At 32.6% G+C, this 16755-nt stretch overlaps 1 protein-coding gene across 5 annotated transcripts in view; it reads left to right on the top strand.

Moving 5' to 3' along the window:
- Positions 1 to 2903: 2903 nt before the first annotated feature.
- Positions 2904 to 16755, top strand: part of LOC133331077 (B-cell receptor CD22) — a 135788-nt gene continuing 121936 nt past the window's right edge. For all 5 annotated transcript variants that reach the window (XM_061539485.1, XM_061539483.1, XM_061539482.1 and 2 more), the window contains exon 1: positions 2904 to 3015. In XM_061539485.1, coding sequence (XP_061395469.1) covers positions 2916 to 3015 — 100 coding nt within the window. In that variant the 5' untranslated portion in view covers positions 2904 to 2915. The remainder of the gene's footprint in view (positions 3016 to 16755) is intronic.

Here is a 16755-nt window from a genome sequence, read left to right as displayed (position 1 = left end):
GTCATTATTTTTTTTAAATACAGTTTAGATAAAAAAGGCTTTTCAGAATCCCTTGTGTATATATAATAAAAGTTATGTTTTTGGAAAATTGTCTTTCACCTACATACTCGTTAGTATATGACTCACATATTCCACCTACTACGCTGTTCAAAAGTAATTATTTTATAATACTCTTTATGATCTATAAACTCTATGGAGTTTATGTATCTCATGGATAACAATTCGAAGTCAGAGGTTTTTAAATGTCATAAAATTCGTATTCCAGCTACATATATGAAGTCATTCAGTAATAATCCAGAACATCCATACTCCACCTACTATGACGATAAAAAAATATTCATCAATGCCACATTCCACCTACAGCAATTTTGTGGAGTAATCAGTTGATCTCTGTAAATATTATTTTAATCGTTTCGCCAAAATTGTTTTTATCATTTCATATTCTTCCGAATTCCCACATTCCGCCTACTATATACTGACTCGAAACAATTATTCTATAGTAAAAATTAGATCATTTACATTGTTCAAAATATGTGATATGACATCGATATACCTATTTATTCTTTTGAGCCTTATAAAGATTCTCACAAAAACAACAAATTATTGTGTCTGATCGAGCACCCATATTCCACCTACTACATCACATAACATGCTTTATTTGTCAGTCAAAAGATTTTCCATAGTCCTTTTTAATTATCTTATTATCTCGAACTCCCACATTCAACCTACTAAGAAAGCACTGTAATGAGATTGTCTATTTCAGCTAATTATATGAAGTCGTTCAGTAATAGTCCAGAATGCCCATATTCCACCTACCATAGTGTTGCAAGGACTTTTTTATAATAACCCTTTTATACTATATAAGGATTGTCCGTTTTCAAGGCTTCATATATTATGTTCTCTAATAATCAAGAACTCTCATATTCTACCTACTATGTGGTGGTTGTAGCAATTATTTCTGTGTAACCTTTGTATCAAAGGAGGATATGTTATTGGAAAGTCGTCTATTAGGTTCATGTCTGAAGTAATTCTTTAGTCTACTATTCCCATATTACACCTATTATGTTGTGGAAGGTAGTTATTTTAGAATAACTTTTATATCAGAAAAGAATATATAGATTCTCGGGAATAAGCATTAAAGTAAGGGTTTGGAAAATCGTATTTCAGCTTCATATAGGGAGTTGTTCCCTAATAACTCAGATCTCCCATATTTCAACCACTATGGCCATCAAGTAGGTGGAATGTGAGAGTTCGGAATTATTAGCGAAAAATGACGTATTTTACTTTACGTACTTTACTTTAATGCTTATCGCCGATAACCTAAAACATTTTTTATGATTCTAAAATAATTACTTTCCACACCATAATAGGAGGAATATGGGAATCATAGACTAACGAACGACTTCATATATGAAGCTGAATTACGATAACCTTACTTTGATACCATAAACAAGTGAGAACTCTTGCTGTGAGATAGAGGTTCCTCGAAAATAATAACCTCGAAGACGATAGTAGGTGGAATATGAGAGTTCTTGATTGTTGGGGTACAACAGCCAAAAATCCTACTTTGAGGTTTTAAAACATATAATTTCTATAAAATGTCCATTTACTTTATATTTAAAATATATTAAATGCTTTATTATTAAATGAATCCCATAATATTTTAGTTTTGTACATACAACCTAGCTTTTTTGTTATCTTTATTGTTAATAAATAATAAAATTGTTCTTTCTCAATTTAAATAAATAATAAAAGTTATTTTTTTATGATCATAAAATACTTCAAATGATTTTCCTAAGAATAAATTAAAATATTTGTCATCTTATAAATAAAAAGAATAAACAATAAACCAAATAGGCATTTTGAATATTTTCTATTGCTTAAGATGAATATTTAAGCCTAAGCCTAAAAAAAAGAGTTTAATTCAATTGTATTCACATATGTACATATATTTATAATATATTTTTCTGTCAATAATAAAAAAATGTTCATTCATTTATTTTTCTTTCTTTTCATTGCAGGCATTTCTTTTTCATAATAAATTCATAAATAACTACCAAAGATATTGTAAATTAAGTTATACAAAAATAAAACAAATCTAAAAAAATATATACATCTACATATTGCAAATTAAATGAAAACCCCAAGTTGAACAAAAGATGCAATAAAAAAGGAATTATGCCAAGAATTAGAAAAAATAGAAATTGGAAGATATAAAGCGACCACTTCAATTTGAAGATAATCTGCAAATAAAAATCATATAAAGCAGCAGCCAAACAAATAAAACTTAAATTGTATATGGCAATTGGCAACAACAAAAAAGTGGAAATATAACAATTGATATTTTGCAACTGATAACAACCTTGGCAACAAATCCAGCAAACAACAACATTAAGATAAGCCATCTTAAGAAGCAATCTAAGAAGGAGAAGAAACCAAGCCAACAATTCCCCCGAAAAATAACTAACAACAAACAGAAACAACAATTGTTGACAATGTTATAAAACCTAACATCAATGCAATTTCCATGCACATGTACAGCAACAACAACACAAACACATTTACACCATTCACATCCTCTCCACACACACACATACAGAAACCTAACGTGCAGCAATTGTGCCATACTTTGTTGTACACAACTTCCCATGTGAGCATTTAAACATTGCTTAACGATTATTATTGTCTCACACACACATACTCATACATATACCTATAACAGCTAACTGAAACTACAAACTGCCCCCACTTTGGGGCCCAAAACGCAATTGCAGTTTAGCAGCTAAAAGAGTTGCCTTAAAGATAGATAGGCTCTCTTGGAGGAAAGCAGGAAAACGCCATCATTGTCATCATCATTGTAGTCGTCGTCGTCGAGCGGCAGTAGCACCGGGAGCATTAAACACAACGGCAGCAACATGTTGCTACGACACCAACATCAGCATGGCAGCAGCATACTAATCGGATTTACATTGTTAATTTATAGCTTACAAGGATATACAAATGTTCTGGCAGTGGGTAAGTACAAATAACAACAATCATTTATTTTTGTCTTATTTGTTGAAATAATTTTATTTGTATATATTGGAGTTCTCTTGAGAAACAACAACAATATAAATTACATCTCTAGGAATGCGCCTTAGGTTAGGCCAGATATTTTGTATTGCCTAAAAGTAGGCTAATGGTTTTTTCTGTTTCTCTAAAATGAAACGAAAAAGTTTTTTCCCCTTGAAATCAAGGCAACAGGAAAATTTATTATTATGTGGAAAATTTAATTTGATAAAATGGTGATTTATTGGTACTTAGAGGGGGGTGACACAGGAGAGTGAATAATAGAAGATAGCAACAACAGGTAACAGTACACCAAAAAATCGAAACACGTAAATATGTGTACGCAATATTTCGGTCTTTCAATATGAGGTTCAAATTGCCACAGCTTCCCAAGTGTTGGTCGTAACCGGCATATGGAAGCTATACCAAAACGTGGACTTATATATTGAATGAAAAATTTCCCCCTAATGGATTTTTGATACATTGGGAGGATGACATCAACAATTCAATTAAAGGCCGATGGCCTTTAAAATGCGGAAATTGAAAGTAAACTAGGAATCTAATTAATTAACACGACATATAGTCAAGCCTCTACAGTATGAAAATAAAAGGGTTTAATGGGATTCAAAGGTAGAAAACTTATAGAGAATTTAAATTGCTGGAAGATCTTCCCTAGATCGAGAAAACAATATGCCGGATAATGGACCATTGGGTTGGAAAATATGTCTAGGACCTTCTACTTATTGATTTCTCTAAGAACAATACGGTGTTTATATGTATATAACTAGATTTTTGAGGTCCTTTCTGATCTAAAAGACTTCTGAGTTGCATACGAATTATCAATTATTTTCGCTGAGAAACCATTTAGGTCTTTTATACCTAGGCTGCATTTGAGATCATATATAGCCCGTCTATTTTTCAGGTCCGACTAGCCTGAGAAATTTTCAGGTCTACTATAGTTAGATATCATATCCGTTCTTTTTTTTAGCTAGAAGACCTCTATGACCATGAATGCAAACATTTTAAGGCCTCTCACTGTTAATCAAGACGACTTGAGAGGTCTTCAGATCACAGAAGGCCACTGAAGAGATAGAGATAGAGAAACATCGTCTTGATGGATTTTTTTTTTGATTTTCCGACCATAGAAAAGCTGAGATGTCTTCATTCCCAAACTACTTTGGCGATCTTCAGATCACAGAAGTCCACTGAGGTCTTCGATTGATGAATTTTCTGTAAGGAGTCATTTGATATCTTCCATGACAAAGGGATTTATGAAATTTTCTGTGGTTGGAAGCCCGTTATGATTTTCCTACCATAGAAAAACTGTGATGCCTGCATTCCCAAACTACTTTGGCGATGCTTTATATCAAGAAGATTTTAAGATTTTTTACGCCAAAGGGAATTCCACAATTTTTGAGGTTTTCTTCCTCTAGAAAAACTTGAAGGTATGTAAATAGATATTCCACTATAGCTCGGATATCTATGAGCTCTTTCATAACTAGATTCCCTTGGAGTATTCTATAACAATAAAATCTATGACGCCTTTACAGCTTAAATACTTCCGAGCTGATCAAAACTTTGATCTTTGAGGTCTTCTGAAGGTAAATGACCACCAATGACCGACCAATGTTTTTATAAAATGTACGCCTTATGGGATTATTTGCAAATATATTTTTAAAAAATCCACGCCTTGTTAAAATATCGATTTCTCGTCTAAAATCTTGTGATCAATATTTTTGTAGAATATTGCGAGGATGAAAAATCGCATCATGTGATCATTGCGGTCCGGTTCAATAAATAAAGGGTGTAAAGGATCCGCAAGGAATCGAGTTAGAAGCACGAAATGTTCTACAAAAAGTTCCTCATTCGATTTTACTGATTTTCAAAAAATACATACAATAGCTAATAATGAAGATAAAACTCTCTCTCTCTCTCTCTCTCCATGTATAGCAGGGTCGCAAACAAATATTGCGCCATTTATCCGTACGTTGACCTATGGCGATTTTTTTCTTTTAGAGCAGTGATGGGGATATCAAACTTGAAAATTAGTGTGGGTTAGCATAACGGAGAATTCATCATTAAAATCTACTGACGAAGAGAGAAATAAGAGAATCCGTGTTTAACCATCGAAGATCAGTTACGGTACCGTATATGGCTAAGCAGTTTCGATATACTCACCAAGGTCTTTCAACAACTATAGGAATTTTTCAACACCCTAAAATCCTGTCGCACAGTGTAATTGGAACGTTTGGTTGAAATTTTAATACATATTTTTTGTCCGATAGTGTGAATACAGTCATAAATTTCTGTGTATTTTTTTCAATTTAACGAGCAACAATTTTGACATGATTTTTATTAGCAAATACAGCCATAAACCATCAGGCATAGTATCTACCTAACGTCCAGCTGCTATATAAATATATCTATGGCAGTGATGACTAATCTGCCACCACCCTAGATATGAGTGTCCGACCACCTTCGAAAATGCCAATTTCCCCCTTTTTTCGTTAGTCTCATTTCCAGCTATAGCATTTTCTCTCGTATATAGATGAGGCCGTGGCATAGAGGAGGGTTTACTGCTTGAGTAACAATATATACAGTAGTATATATTTTTTTTATTGCCACCTATAATTTGCTGACGCCGCTTAGGCTATGAATTTCAACAAGCAAGGCGAAATGCTTTCGGAGGAATCTATAAAAAAAAGAAACATGACAAGTGCATCAGGAGACGACACACTATAGATGGATGCCAAGGGCAAATTGAAATGATTAGGTGTGCAGTAGTGGTGGTGATTTAATGAGGTAATAAAAAAGAGAGCGAATTTTTCGAGGTCCATTTATAAAAAGTATACATAGAAGAGATTTAAAATTTTCTCAAAATTTTAAATAATTTATTTGTTTAAAATTTATTGCAAAAAAATTAATATCGTTGAAATAACAAATCCAAATAAAATTCGTGCCACCATTTTGCCACTTTTGGCGCCCTTGTTTTTTTATGTTGTCTTGCACCCACATTGTCCTGCAAATTGCAATTGCTGGCTGCTTGGCTGCCTTGCTGCTGTCCCCATTGCTTTGCTATATTTAAAAGTGTTTTCCTCATTTTTTACAAGTGGCAGAAATATTTTGTCATAAATGTGTGTCATAAGACCGGGGAAATAAAAAAGAAACAACAGCATCAGAACACACTTCGACCAAGCGTGGGAGGTGAAATAAGCAAGACGAGAGGCGGTGATTGTGATATTTTTATGTTTTCATTTTTTATGCTTCTTCTGCTATTTTCCTTCTCTATTTCTTTTTTATTTCATTTCATCAATCAGTTCAGTGCGTTTTCCCGCAATGTTTTGTGTCGTTGTGTTTTTTTTTATTTGCCATCCGTACAGCTGTTTATCCGTAAGCAGTCCGGGAAATGTATTTTGTAAAGTAGCCCATCTCGCGGGTTTATTACGAATATTCGCTCTTAAGAGTGCACACACACACACGCACGCACAATTGTACACATTATGCCAGTGGCATTTAGAATGGATAAATTGGGGACATGGAGGCCAATGAGTAGTGGTGGGAGTAGATGATGCTGCTGCTGTCGTTGTATAGCCTCCGTCTAGCGGGTATATGAATGCGTGTGGCGCCACAAGCATTATTGTGTAAAATACAGCAATGGAACTTCGGGGTGTTGATGTCGGCACTTTGTTGTTGCTTGCTTGCTCGCTGTTGCTGTCGTTCTTAATTTGCTTGTATGGGTATTGTGTTGTTGTTGTTTTTTCTGATTTTTTTATTGTGTGTGTTTTGGCCTCACACAAACTGTGGATGACAGATCACATTATAAATTTTATTTTTTGGTTATTGTTGTTGTTTTTTTTAATATTTTTTGTTGGCCGAAAATTATTTAATATTTCCAGCCCCGATGCTGGCCATGGCCAATTTCTTGTAATAGATATTTAAATACTTGTAGCTGGCATTATGATTAACACAAGAAATTGTAATTTTCTTTAAAAGGGAGAAAGTTAATGAAATCTGTTGAACATTAGAGAATAAATGGCCAGACTTCAGGGTGTAAATTGAATGAAAAAATATATAAAATAAAAGAAACACTCGAATTTCAATAGAGGTACTTTAATTTCCTCGTGATTTTAAAGTACGCCTAATGGTACTACTGGAAAAAATATGTTTATAAAATCCACGCCTGAAAAAAATATTTCTATAAAATCCACGCCTTATGGAACTACTTGAAAACATCTTTCCATCCAAATCATTCCAATATTAAATTTAAATTTGCAAGGATCTTTCAAACATCCATATATCAGTTTTATCCAAAACCCCCAAAAAAACCTCTCCAGCTTTCTCCCTCTCTCCACCAACAAAAGGATGTGGCCAATGTTGTTGTCTTAATTTAAGTTGTTTGACAACATGATGGTTGTTGTCAGGGCGGAAACTTTTAATATTTTTCTATGTATTCCTGCTGCTGCTTCTTCTTCATTTACAACAGAAAAAACCCACACTCATCCTTTCGTTCTTATAACATAACAACTGGTTTTTGCTTAAGGCATACTAGTAGATTCTGTTGTTCCTCTTCTTCCTTAACTTGTTTTTTGGTTATTTTTAGATTTTTGTGTTTTTTTCTGGTTGCACCACCAGTAAAGTAAGCCAAAGGCTGGCTTACTAACAAGGTTATGAAAATATTACAACAACAAAAAATGGCAGAGGAAAATATGTTAAAATTGCACTTCAACTGGCAGTCAGGCAGGCTAGTATTATATCATGACACATCCATTCACTTACACACACATTGTCATTAAGGATATATGTCTCATGTCCTTGTTGTAGTTTTTGTTTTTTACTATGGAAATATGGATAGATGTCGTAATGGCTGCTGAGTATTATGGCCAGACAAGTATCCATACATAGTATCCATTATGTTAGCAATAGTTTAAATTAGTCTTTTGTTTTTAATGTGTTGCCATGCTGGAGGGGCTGGGCATAGAGTTGCCAGAGAGTTGATAAATATATCCACAGAGAAAATCTAGAAAATTTAAAAAAATTACGATTGTGGTTCTGTGGTAAAAATATTTCTTAAAAAATCATAGAGGATGAATAGACCTACAGAAAATTTTTAAAAAATATTTTTTTAAGATGACCAATATTGAGGATTTTATGAAAAATATTTTTTATAAAAACTACGCCTTGTGTGTCTACTAGAAAATCATTTTTTATAAAAACCACGTCTTGTGGGTCTTCTAGAAAAGCGTTTTTTATAAAAACCCCGCCTTGTGGAATAACTTGCAAAATTTTTTTTTATAAAAACCACGTCTTGTGGGTCTTCTAGAAAAGCATTTTTTATAAAAACCCCGCCTTGTGGATTAACTTGCAAAAAATTTTTTTATAAAATCCACGCCTCCAAAACCATTGGCAACCCTCCCTTTATTTCCTTAAGCTAGCCATGTAATTTTCTCCTTCACACTATCTTCGTCCTTTGTGTGTGTAACACACACAAACATCTAATATTAATCACATTTAATTATAATTTATGTATGCTTAAAGGACATGTTTATGTTAATGAAATTTTACACTCTCTCTCATTGTTCACTGCCATGGCAACTCATTAGGCAAGGAGAAGAGAGAGAGAGAGTGGCCAACTCTTTTAAAGAATTTCAGTTCCCAGGGACAATTAAAAACAACATGAGCAAACTTTCAATTTTAAATATCCTTAATAACTGACATATGTAACTAAATTACCTTGTTAATTGGAAAATTATGTCCAGTTTTTCCACACACATACGCAGAGCAAAAACTTGTAATCAACAAATTCCCAACATTTCTTCCCAAAAACAAAACCATGTAAACTAATAAAAACTTACTCCCTGGATATATGGCCAGTAATTAATCATTTACCAAATAGCTGTCCAGCCAACCGACCAGCCATTCCCCATCATCCACCTTAGCTATAGTTTTAATAAAATTCTAAACAGGCAACAACCTCCGCCACCACCAAACAAGCCAAACACAACGCATTGGAGGAAACATAAAACTTTTAAAACATTCCATTATGATTTTCACACAGCAGGGCCATTAATCACCGAAATCACTGACCTCACCTAGGGTTGGACTATTTTAGTTAGGGACTAAGTTTTCGGACAAAAAAAACTAAACATATGTATTTACTACTCCCCGACCTGGTCACATAAAACACTTGAAACCAAAGAGAGGAAACTAAAAAAAACCAACAACATATTTTCCAACATCAAAGGTGGTAAATGAATAAGCCATTGAAACACATGTTGTTGTAAAACGACAACAACAAACAAACAAAAACTAAAAGCAACAAAAAGTGAAGAAGAAACTGAAAAATTTCTCACAATTAGATGACGTGCTAGTTTCATTTGCTTTTGGAACTTTTACTGCAGAAGTCTGGCCAAAAAACGAACATGAAAATGAACACAGCGCCCAGTGCCTCGCACACACAAAAGGTGATGGCAAGTCACACCGCCACCAGCACCATCACCACCACTGGTAACTAACAGAAGCTCAATTGACTTCAGCAGCAGCACATCACCTTTTTGTAAACGCTTGGCTGTTGGTTCCTCAGCAACTTTGGCTTATTAAAATTACCCAAAAATTACATATACTCGCGCGCACTCACACATACACTCATTCACTCACATTATTGTGCTCGGGTGATGATGAAAATGTTGTGTGCTACAGATTTTAGATTGTTTCAAGGGTTAGACTGTGGGAGTATGGCAAAGGTACTCAGCAGCAGTCGCACGTAGTGTTGTTCATTGTCTAGATAATGAAATAAAAACTGAAACTGCAGACACGCAATACTCGAATTTTAACAACAACTACCACTATTTGTGCTATAACAGCAACAACAACTACAATTATAATAAGATAAAGTGATCAAATTGTACTTACCCACAAATGAATTGTGCGAATAAAGAACCCGTTTTAATTTTAAAACAGACAGTGGGGGAAAGAAAATAGGTAACAAAATAGGTTGTAATGAAGGTAAATTAATTTTTTAATACATGTTTGAGAATTTTTAAAAGGCCATATCATATATTTTCTAAGGCTATATCACAGCATAAGGCGTGGATTTTTAAAGAATTTTAAAGCCCATATCACAGCTTAAGGCGTGGATTTTTAAAGAATTTTTTAAAGCACATATCACAGCTTAAGGCGTGGATTTTTAAAGAATTTTTTAAAGCCCATATCACAGCTTAAGGCGTGGATTTTTAAAGAATTTTTTAAAGGCCATATCACAGCTTAAGGCGTGGATTTTTAAAGAATTTTTTAAAGGCCATATCACAGCTTAAGGCGTGGGTTTTTTAAGAATTTTTTAAAGGCAATATCACAGCTTAAGGCGTGGGAATTTTTTAAAGCCTAAGGCGTGAATTTTTAAAGAATTTTTCTTGGGTTATATTACAGCTTAAGGCGTGGATTTTTAAAGAGTTTTTTAAAGGCCATATCACAGCTTAAGGTGTGGATTTTTAAAGAATCTGATGTACAAGCATAACTATCAAAGGGGATTCCTTAAGAAACTGAAGGCCTTTTCCGAGCTAAAGGCGTGGATTTCAAAGAATCTGATGTACAAACATAACTATCAAAGTGGATTCCTTAAGAAACTGAAGGCCTTTTCCGAGCTAAAGGCAAATGTTTTTAGAGATTTTTTAAATGCCATCTCAGAGCTTAAGGCGTGGATTTTTAACGAATCTGAAAGACTAGCAGAACTGTGGACGTGGATTTTTAAAGAATTTTTTGAAGACCATATCATTTCTAAAGAATCTGAAGGATGTGGAATTTTAAAGAATTTTTTGAAGAACTAGCCCAACTGCAAACATTTTTTTAAGGACTATCCGAGCTAGAATTATAGATTTTTAAAGAATATTTTCTGAATGACTATATTTCTTGAAAATTCGGCCCTCTAGTTAGGGAATGGAATATATTACTTTGGAAAAAATAAGATTGTTTATAACGATCAAAATTTTTCCAAAAAATGCAATCTGCTTAGCCCTTAAAACAATTATCTAATATTTATTTATTATTCTTAAGAATTTGTTGCACCTGAGTGACAATCCGTCACAATGTATACATTGATTTTAAAGCGAAATGCAATTTTGTGTTAAATTTTCTGTGTAATTTTCATAAAAATTATAATCTGAAGGACTAGCAAAGCTAAGTGGATTTTTAAAGAATCTGAAGAACTAGGCCAGCTACAATCATGGAGCTAAAAAGAATATTCGAACTAGAAACATTTCTTTTTAAATGCTGTCAGAGTTTAAAATATATTCAAAATATTTTGGAACAATTACATTGGAAAAATATATAAAGATCAGCAAATATTCCAGAAATATTCAATCCGGTGACCTTTTAAGAATAGTAAATTATATTGCACTCGAGTGCGTATGAGTGTTGTCATAACGTATACGCCAACGTTGCAAGCAACATGCAATTTTGTTTTAAATTTTCTGTGTCTTTTTTATAAAAAATTTTAATCTTATCAATCATTTCCGAAATTAATAAAATTAATTTCTCTTTCGAATTATTACCAATTGATACAGAGAGGTTGTTACCAGCTTGATAGAGTGTATAAAAATTTTAATATTTTCTCTTTTTTGAAATTCTCTATATTTTCTGACAATTCAAACTTATTTATATATTATCATTGTAACAGATATATTGTTATAATATTCCCCATTTTTCCACTCTCTTCCCCTTGACATAAAATCCGGTTAATTAAATTTAATATTCTAGGACATTCAGGCACACACACATACAAAATGACATCTTCTCTATAGTCTAGTTTTGAGCCATATACAAAACATATTACCCCACATTAAATCATCATCTTAGCATTTTATTTTTTTGGTAATTTCCCACAGTTGTTGCATGCCGCATATAATATTGCCACTAAGCAACAGTCAGCCAGGCAGCTAGCAAGCTCATCATCTGGGCATTTGAGAGTTGCGTACACTTTGTATGGCTCTGCTCTATATTATTGTGTGTATATTTGTGTTTTTGTGTCCAAGTGTCTCAGTCACATATGCTTATAATTATATTTCTGCATGGATTGCTATTTGCAAAAGGCTAAAAATTATAATTTGAAATTCATTAATGCACCTGAACACCGGGTGTCGTTGTTGTTGTTGCATCGACACAATAGAAAATGAAACTTGTGTGTTGATGTTGTTGCTATATGTATATGTGTGTGTCTTTTTCAGTATAATATAATAATGAGGTTAGTTGAATGCTGAATTTATGGAGTTAGCAGTGGAGGGAAATGGATAATAGTTTTATTTTAAATTAGTTCACATTAAATGTGATAAATTTGAAATTTTGTGGAGACCTTTTTATAAATATAATATCAATTTCTTAGGTGTATATCATCGACTTCTTTTGAAGAGGAAAAAACAAATTATTGTATTGGAAAATATTTATAAAAATCTCTCCTCTATTTTGTGTTTTACCACGTAACAGAAATAGAGAAATTTTTTATAAATATTTTTCAATTCAATAATTTTATTTTTCTCTTCGAGCAAGTCTATGATATACTCCTAAGGCATGGATTTTAAAAAAAATATTTGCTAAGCAACCTGGCAGAACTTTGGGAATTGCTTTATAAACGAACATTTTATAGATGATCTGGCAGAGCTTAAGGTGTGGATTTTTAAACAGTATTTCTAGGTACCTGGTAAAGCTTTAGGCATTGATTTATCCCCTATCTAGCCCCTAGAGTCCCATTCCCTAAAATACTCTTCTTGACATTGCTAAATCCTTCACATTAATACCATTTTGTCAATATATGCTGTAATGCTTAATGTAAATCCTCTTCACATATATAATTTGTATCTCTTTTGTCAGCAAAATAAAATCACTAACATAAATTGTTGACACTAACACCCCCCACCTCCCCTCACACACACATTTCACTCCTGCCACATTCTCATTAATACCTATTAATTATACCAATGAATTCATCTTATTAGTAATTTCTCTGAATTTGGGAGAGGAAGGGTGAGGGCAAAGCACAGATATGAAAAATACACTAAACCATTGAAAAAATGAAAAATGTTTTTCACTCAAATCCCATCATCATCATCATCCAGCAACCAACCACAAAATCCACAACAACATTTGTCACCAAAAATATATATTTTACGATTTCCAAGAACGGGTATGATGATTTGTGATTTCCAGCTTCCACCACAATATTTGGTATAAAAGGGAGGGAGAGAAGAGAGACTGTGGGTCGAGGATTTGGAATCCGTATATACACATAGTAATCGTTGTGATTGCAAACAGTTATATGAATGTCAAACAGATTCTCAAATTGCCAATTACATCCATACAAGCCAAAAGCTTTTGCTCACACACAAAGCCGAAGCCAGGCAAAACAAAATAAACATAACCTCATCATTATCGTTGGCAAAACATTATTTTCATTAACAAATATAGACTCACAAAAGGGATAGGAGGGATATGGAATGAAAGGATGTAGTCAAAGCCTTTGGCCACAAATACACATTGGCAACTACAATTTTTTCAATCTCTCTCTGTGTGTAATCAACATCATCAACATTTAGTTACTAATCATTAGTCCAACCAGTTTGTTGTTGTAACAGTAACATCATCACCACCACTACCAACATCAACAGCAACAACAACTCTGTACTAGAAAACCAACAAACTGATAATTTATCTAAACCGTTTCTTTTTGTGGTCTGCCATCATTCACATTTTGGTTTTATTTCTGTCAGTTTTGTCTTTCAGCTCTTCATACCAAAAAAAATACAAAAACATTTTCAGGAAGTATATCCAGTATTTTGTATGAATATCATTGGGAGGGGGAGGGGGAATGGGAGACCTCATGAGAGTTTAACAAATGAAATACAAAAACAAATAAAACAAACACAAAATCGTGTTCAAGTTTTTCGCTAAGGAACTATCATGGCATTTAATCATTGTCACAAAACTCTTAAAACACTAATACCCAGAAAAAAACACACACACGTATACTTGTGTATCCAAGAAAGAGAGTTTTCATTATTACATCCTATTTGTCACACTCACACACACACACTTTTGTGGGATAATAAACAATTTTTGTAATAACTATTAAGAAAACTCCTCAATGTTATAATAGTTTATTGTTGTTGTTTTTTTATACTGGTGTATATGTATATGTGTGTGTGTATGATAGGGTGGAGTAAAGTTAATGTAAATCGTTTAGCAGATATTGAAGAATTTGTCTTGGATGTGAAATTGTTTGTATATTTTATGGCATCCAAAAGTCTGGAACGTGTTAAAAGAACGCCACAGCTTTAAGATTTTTACAGATTGGACATCAGAACTTTAATCCCAGATATTTAATTTTTAAGGATATTAGTCAAATAATCATTTGTTAAGAAAATAATTTGATTTTGACAGACCCTAATGCGTGGATATTTAAAGATTTTTTCTTGAGGACCTGGACCTGTACCTGGTAGAGATTAAAGCTTGGATTTTTAAAGAATTTTTTAAAGGCCATATCACAACTTAAGGCGTGAATTTTTAAAGAATTTTTTAAAGGCCTAATCAGAGCTTAAGGCGTGAATTTTTAAAGAATTTTTTAAAGGCCAAATCAGAGCTTAAGGCGTGGATTTTTAAAGAATTTTTGGAAGGTCTAATCAGAGCTTAAAGCGTGGATTTTTAAACAATTTCTTTAAAAGCCGAATCAGAGCTTAAGGCGTGGATTTTTAAAGAATTTTTTTAAGGCCTAATCAGAGCTTGAGGCTTGGATTTTTAAAGAATTTTTTTAAAGACCTAATCAGAGCTTAAGTCGTGGATTTTTAAAGAATTTTTTAAATAATTTTTTAAGGTGTGGATTTATAAAGAATTTTTTAAAGGCAATATCAGAGCTTCATGCGTGGATTTTTAAAGAATTTTTTAAAGGCCATATCAGAGCTTAAGTCGTGGATTTTTAAAGAATTTTTTAAAGGCCATATCAGAGCTTAAGGCGTGGATTTTTAAAGAATTTTTTAAAGGCCATATCAGAGCTTAAGGCGAGGATTTTTAAAGAATTTTTTAAAGGCCATATAAAAGTTTGGATTTTTAAAGAATTTTTAAAAGCCATATAACAGCTTAAGGCGTGGATTTTTAAAGAATTTTTAAAGGCAATATAACAGCTTAAGGCCTGGATTTTTAAAGAAATTTTAGAGAACTAATCAGAGCGTAAAGCGTGGATTTTTAAAGAACTTTTAAAGGCCTAATCAGAGCTTAAGTCGTGGATTTTTAAAGAAATTTTAGAGGACAAATCAGAGCTTAAAGCTTGAATTTTTAAAGAACTTTTAAAGGCCTAATCAGAGCTTAAGTCGTGGATTTTTAAAGAACTTGTAAAGGCCTAATCAGAGCTTAAGTCGTGGTTTTGTAAAGAATTTTCTTAAAGGCCTAATCAGAGCTTAAGGCTTGGATTTTTAAAGAATTTTTTAAAAGGACTTTTATATTTTATTTGAAGGAACTTCTGCACTCTGAAGTCTTCTAGATATTATGTTAGTTGTCGAATCACTTTGAGTGTTGGGTGTAAAATATTTTTAAATAAATTCGAGTTATGTTGGGTAATAAAAAAAATTAAAAATCAAGCTTAAAATTAAAGTTCTGTTGGACATTAAAAAAGTATAAAATCGGCTATGGATTTTTAAATACATTTTTTCATTCAAGATTTCTTGTATTTTGATAAAGTGTTTTCCCACAAACTACTCGCTATTGGCTGCTAAGGGATTTGGAAAAAAAAAATAAAATTAAAAAATGTAAAGGAACGGAAAAGGAAGGAAATCTACCCAATTTCAAGCCTACAAGTTAATTCTAATTATTTTGTAATATAAATTTAGGTCCGAACCTCCTTCAACTGTATAATTTCGACACTACACAATTAATTTAGTTAGTAGTTCATTATAAATTGATGGAAATTTACATTTGATGACTGGTAAAAAGCACATTTGTTTTGGCATATCCAAAAGATCTAATTATTTATAGATATATACATAAATATGTTTTGTATATATTTGAATAATATATTTTAAATTTAAATCTTTTTTTTGTAAATTATAACAATTTATGCAAATAATTACAACACGCACACACACGCACAATTGCCCTTCAATCAGCCAAAGATACCGTCGAACAAACATTCGGTGTGACAATTATATAGAACGATTTTTGTTGTTTTGTAATGATTTCAACTCCTGTCCACGTTTTGTGTATATGTATGGGTGCAGTGCGAGTATGCGTATGAGTGTGTGTTGGAGTGTGTGCATTGGAGTGCGTACAACTTCTAAATATATGCAAATTACAAAATTTTTTTGCCTATTTAAAAAGTCATGCAATTAAAATTTATATTTTATTATAAATATGCCATTAGTTACACCAAATACGCGGTAATAACGTTTAGGGACATTTTTCGCAAATTAACACAAAACACCGCAAAATCCATTTTCACACATAATTCGCTTGTTGTGTAATTTTGGTTTATTTCAGTTTGGTATTTTGAAGGGAGATTGGGTTTGCACTTTCTCATTATTTTATAAAATACATTTTTAATGAGTTTTTTTTTGTATGGGGAAAATTAATACACAAAAAAGTCATTTCAAAAGATTAATGAACATGTAAACGACCAGTTGTTGAATTCCCATAAAAATACTCATTTATGGCCTGTCGGAGGGGCATTAAACCAACTTC

Source organism: Musca vetustissima, unplaced genomic scaffold (assembly GCF_032173495.1).
Source record: "Musca vetustissima isolate MV318-11 ecotype Yass unplaced genomic scaffold, APGP_CSIRO_Mvet_v1 utg566, whole genome shotgun sequence".
NCBI lineage: Eukaryota > Metazoa > Arthropoda > Insecta > Diptera > Muscidae > Musca > Musca vetustissima.
Note: the sequence above shows the minus strand (reverse complement) of the source record. Positions and strands in the feature narration are given on the sequence as shown.